Genomic DNA, 5,000 nt, shown 5'->3' with positions numbered 1-5,000 from the left:
ACAAGGTGGAATTAACGTAAAGACAAAAAAACAAGGTAGCACGAGACGCACCAGCGACTTTGTCACATCGTTCATCTCACGTGGACTTTTCACTCTGTCACGAACTTGTCAGAAAACGCACGGTTACAACTTTAGCTCCATCAAAAACACCCTCATGCGCGCACACACCCACCCGAGTCCGGCTGTCACCGGAGGAAAACACACTTTCACAGTATAGATAAACGCTCGTGCTTCATTGACTGTCTCACCCCCGCAGCGGCGGTGCCGGTTTCACTCCCTCCCCGTCGCTGTCCAGCCTGTGCGGGTCCCGGTAGTCGAAGAGCGAGCGTACGGTCTCCGCCATGTTCACGCCAGCGTTTGCTGATGTTGCGCCGCCGCAGCGTTCAGCCTCTCGCTCCGCTCTCCAGCCGCTCGACTGGCGCACACCAAGGTTATTCCAGCCGCTCCCACCGCGCCGCAGCGGAGGGGTGCGCCGAGCGCCAGGGGCGGTGGAACAGTCCGCCCTGTTCGCTGCCGTGTCTTCTCAGTCAGATGGGGTCGAAGGGACGTGTTATTAAAAACATCGTGTTCAAATGAAGCCACTGTAACATCCAGGCTGAGGGTCACTTTTAATTCAAGTGATGGCGGTGCCCCCCCCCTGCAGAGAAATGGACGCGCTCACCAAGCAGATGAAAAAAGTAGACCGTCTCCAAGAAGAGTGATCAGCTCGCGCAGAGAAGAAATTAATGAAATAAAAATGGAGGCAAAGAAAAGCAGTAACGCGAAGTTTGTCTTTTAACCAGAGGAACATGAAGCTGGGTTTTTCTGTTTCTTTTAACACATTAATACAAACACAAATATATACATGACCTTACTGTATCAACAGGTTAGCGCCACACTGATGTGTGGAGGATGTGCACATCAATACGCGACTCATACTGTTTACACGGTTGTTTCTTCTCAGCCAAACTCTTAAGAAAAAGATATTAATGACCTGGTAGAAGATTGCGATGATGAGCGATGGTTGTCAATTAATCTGTTGATTAATCTATTTGATAATCTGGACATTGAATTACATTTTTTGCAAGAATTCAAAATGTGATCATTGTGAAATAGTTTTTTTTAATCTAATATATTAAAGACAATGGCAAATTACAACCTGTGCTTTGATAAACTTCTGTCAGCAAATTGGCACCGGTTGGATTTATTTATGTCTAATATTTAATCATTCAGTTATTGGCACCTTTGCTAACTTTAATGCACCTGAGATTTATAATCTTTTATTATTAATCAGCCTGTTATTCAAAGTTTGTCAACATTGTATAATTCAGAACAATATGGATTTTAGGGAGGCAAAGCAATACTGTAGGAATAAATCAGCTTATATATATATATACTGTGATTTCTAAGATGTCTTTATCAAACCCTGATTTCAAAAATCAAAAAATATATTGTTAGATAATTCTATAGTTATTGTTTTGTGTGGTATTATTAGTTAATAGTTTTTATGCAAAAAAGTGTGGCCCTTTTTGCAAATCAACTTGGTCTAGATGGTTTGTATTACATTGTAATGTGCTAGGAGTTTGCTAATTAATCTGTAATCAGTGAGGAAAGCAGACTAGCACTAACACTGATTCTGCACTTTCTTTCTTCTTTTCCTTTTTTTACACTTATTCTATTTTGCAAGCCTCGTGATTTTTGGACTAAATTGTCAGGATGAAAATCTGTTGGATCTTAATAATAAATGAGAGTTACACTGTGCACAAGAACACTAATAATGGGGAAAAACTCTGATACAAAATACTGCAAGTCTGATTTATTCCTGTATAACTCTAGAGGGACGCTTCATTTTCAATGAGATAATAATTTGTCATGACACTGTATTTTTAGAGAACAAGTTCAAACGCATATGCAAGTGCATCACCTCACACAGCACAACATGCACAATCACACAAATGTCAAATCAGAGGATCAGAAGAGTGACGATGTTTGAGTATTTGATTCATGTGGACTGAAATATTACTTTCTATTTATACATTATTTTCTTAGATAACATTATTTACCATGTAAAATGTGATACTAATACTTGGTATCTGAAAAATATTGAGTATATATTGATATTGTCATATTATTATCATCCCTACAGTGTTATGGGTCCCAACTGTCAAAGTTGTCCCATTATATTCATCAGTAATCATAGTTGTCAATATTATTATTTGTATTCATGTTTGGTCTGTTTATATTGTTGTGTATCTGTTTTTATTTGTATTATTTGTACATGTAAGGTGTCCTTGAGTGTCATGAAAGGCGCCCATAAATAAAATGTATTATTATTATTATTAGTTTTGTTGTGTCAAGCTAACACAAATATTTCTTCCCCCATTCAAACAAAATAATATTAAAACGGATCCGACTTTGACTTTGTTGTTTGTCCTGGAGCAAACATTTTTGCATGTATCTAACATCCTAATAATGTTTTCTATAGATATGTTAGACCCGAGTCTGAGTGTAACAGTCTTCAAAATTACATCACTGAGCACATTTGTCCTCCCAATATATTCCTAAAACCACACTGATGGATCTTTTTTAAGATATAGGAAGAATTAATTATCAGATGTTTTGTTTGACGCTGTTAATGTGGTCTCTGTGATGAAGAGCCATGATGTTGACAAAGTGATTTGTCATATTTCTCAATGGCAGCTCAACACACGTACGTTAACTGTGCACTGTTGACAATCAAACCAGTCAAACTCTTCCATCAAACCACTGAAAGGCCCATTAATAATCTATGAAGAAGTCAACTAGAGAGAAGAGAAGAGGCAACAGATAAAGATGTTACATATCAACATCAATATAATTAGTCATGTTTTGTTTCATCCTGCTTAAGTTAGTTGACGTTTTCTATTTGACTGGTCGATTGATTGGTCGATATGCTCTCATCAAAATAAGTTCTTATTGGTCAGGCAGGAGAAAAACTCTACATCACCTGCCTTCCAGGATTAATCCATTATTTTTGGTGGCAGACGGGAGAAACTAACTGAGAAAACAAGGGGTGTTTTTAAAACAACATGTTCTTAACTTTGGACTCATCCAACCCAAATGGAGACATGATTGGTGCAACTTATTTAAAGTTTAATTAACATTTAGTCAGAGTCAGTTCCAAACTAATCGAAATCTAAACTGTGGCATATTGTAAAGTCTAATAATATTATGAAAGATGCCATACTGTCCATGTGTTTGGACTAATGTCTCTCTATGTCTCGCTATGCCTTGAAGCTAAACCATGACCCACTGCAGTTCACCAAGTGGCACAACAGATCCCAGAAGGATTGTTGATTTAATGGAATCTGTCAGTCTCCAAGTGTGTTTATGTAGAATCCAACACTGAGGTGGAAGGCACCCACTGGAGATGGGGACTTAAATCATAGAACTGGTAGAAACTCTGTCCTGGTTCGTTGATTTGGTCAACAGGGCAGAAGGTCCAGCTGCAGCCTTACACTACAAACCATGCCACCTTCAAATCATGTCCGAATCCAAATGAATCCAGTGTTCCAGAAATGAAAGTCCATTTCATTTTGTGCATAGACAACAGGTGACAAATTGGAGGATTTCCAAGCCTTGGATGAATAACAAACAAGAATCCAAACGAGTATCCTCGTTGCAAAAGATGAGGAACTGTGTCAGAAAAACATATGTAAGGAATGTGTAATCACCAAATCTTTGTTGTGATAATTACTAAGGAAAAGTGGTAAGATGAACTTAACATTTTATGGAAACAGTTAACAATGTTGGATGAATACAGAGCAAAGTCTTTTTTACCAATTGTAACATAATTTTGAAATAGCTACTGCTGTGTTTGGTCTCTTGCACTATACATCACACTGACGTTGTTTCTCACCACATAATTAATCTTTATTTCAGATTTTTCCAACTTTCTTGCACAGGAGAGAAACAAGAAACATCTCTACAACTAATATCTCATCAGGATTTTCAGAAAACTCTCAAACTGTAATTAACAGTGGTGCAATATTCTTAAAGAACTGGCAGTTCTACCTACTTTTGAACTCTGTTGGTTGGTATCGTAACTATTGAGCCTTTTCATATAAAGTTTTCGAAAAGTACCACAAATATAAGAGTAGAAATATATAATCCCACAGAAAATGACATGAGATTCATTTATTCAGCACGTTATACAATATGGTGCTTCAATAAGGTGCAATGAACTAATCACATGAATAGTAGATTAATAATCAAACACAAATTCCAAAGTGTGACTTAACCAAAGAAGGTTAAAACATAGATGACAGATAAGAGGTTTTACTGCTACTACATGCTATAGTATGACGTCACCAAACTAGAGACGTAGAGTTGAAACGAAAATAGGAGGCAGAGGCAGACTAATGAAAAATGCTATTTAAGTTGCATGAAGGTTTCGGATCAGGAGCATCTGGAGCTTGATGGGTTTCTAAATGACATCTCTCAGTGAGATGCAGATAGGACAAACCAGAAAGAAAGAAAGATTATGAGATCAACACGAGGAGTGGATTTGTGTGACACAATTTGCACCAAAGTTAACATTAGTCAGACAACACTTTGAGCACTTTGAACACTACAGGAGAAGCTGCATCTGTCCACCTGCACTGAGAACACCAGTCAACTGAGAAACCAGCCTCTGGCTGAACCTAACTGATGACCCCAGCTGCAGCTAGTTCATACCACTCTCACCTTTAAACTTCCTGTAAGCACAATTGAAAGGCCTCTATGTGCTGCTGCTGATGATGATGGAATATGGAGCCACTTGACGAATAGTAAACTACAGGCCCTGAGAGACACAGGAAGATGTAACAGTCATCAAGAAGCTTAGAAATGATGCTCGGCTGAGATAAGACAGAAGAAGAAAGGATGTGAGAGAAAATGTATGGAGATCTGGGAGCTGCTGAATGAGTTTGGTTTAATTGTAATTCTGCACTGTTTGCGTGTGCACACTATCATGAACACTTCATCACCCGCACCAATACCCC

At 38.4% G+C, this 5,000-nt stretch overlaps 1 protein-coding gene across 2 annotated transcripts in view; it reads right to left on the bottom strand.

Annotated features, from left to right (window-relative positions):
* The window catches only part of si:dkey-117m1.4, a 17,997-nt gene extending 17,594 nt beyond the window's left edge, over nt 1–403 (bottom strand). For both annotated transcript variants that reach the window (XM_035177276.2, XM_035177284.2), the window contains exon 1: nt 249–403. In XM_035177276.2, the coding sequence (XP_035033167.1) occupies nt 249–343 (95 nt within the window). In that variant the 5' untranslated portion in view covers nt 344–403. The remainder of the gene's footprint in view (nt 1–248) is intronic.
* Between the last annotated feature and the right edge of the window lie 4,597 nt (nt 404–5,000).

The sequence above is a fragment of the Hippoglossus stenolepis genome, chromosome 2 (genome assembly GCF_022539355.2).
Source record: "Hippoglossus stenolepis isolate QCI-W04-F060 chromosome 2, HSTE1.2, whole genome shotgun sequence".
In the NCBI taxonomy this organism is placed as follows: domain Eukaryota; kingdom Metazoa; phylum Chordata; class Actinopteri; order Pleuronectiformes; family Pleuronectidae; genus Hippoglossus; species Hippoglossus stenolepis.
Note: the sequence above shows the minus strand (reverse complement) of the source record. Positions and strands in the feature narration are given on the sequence as shown.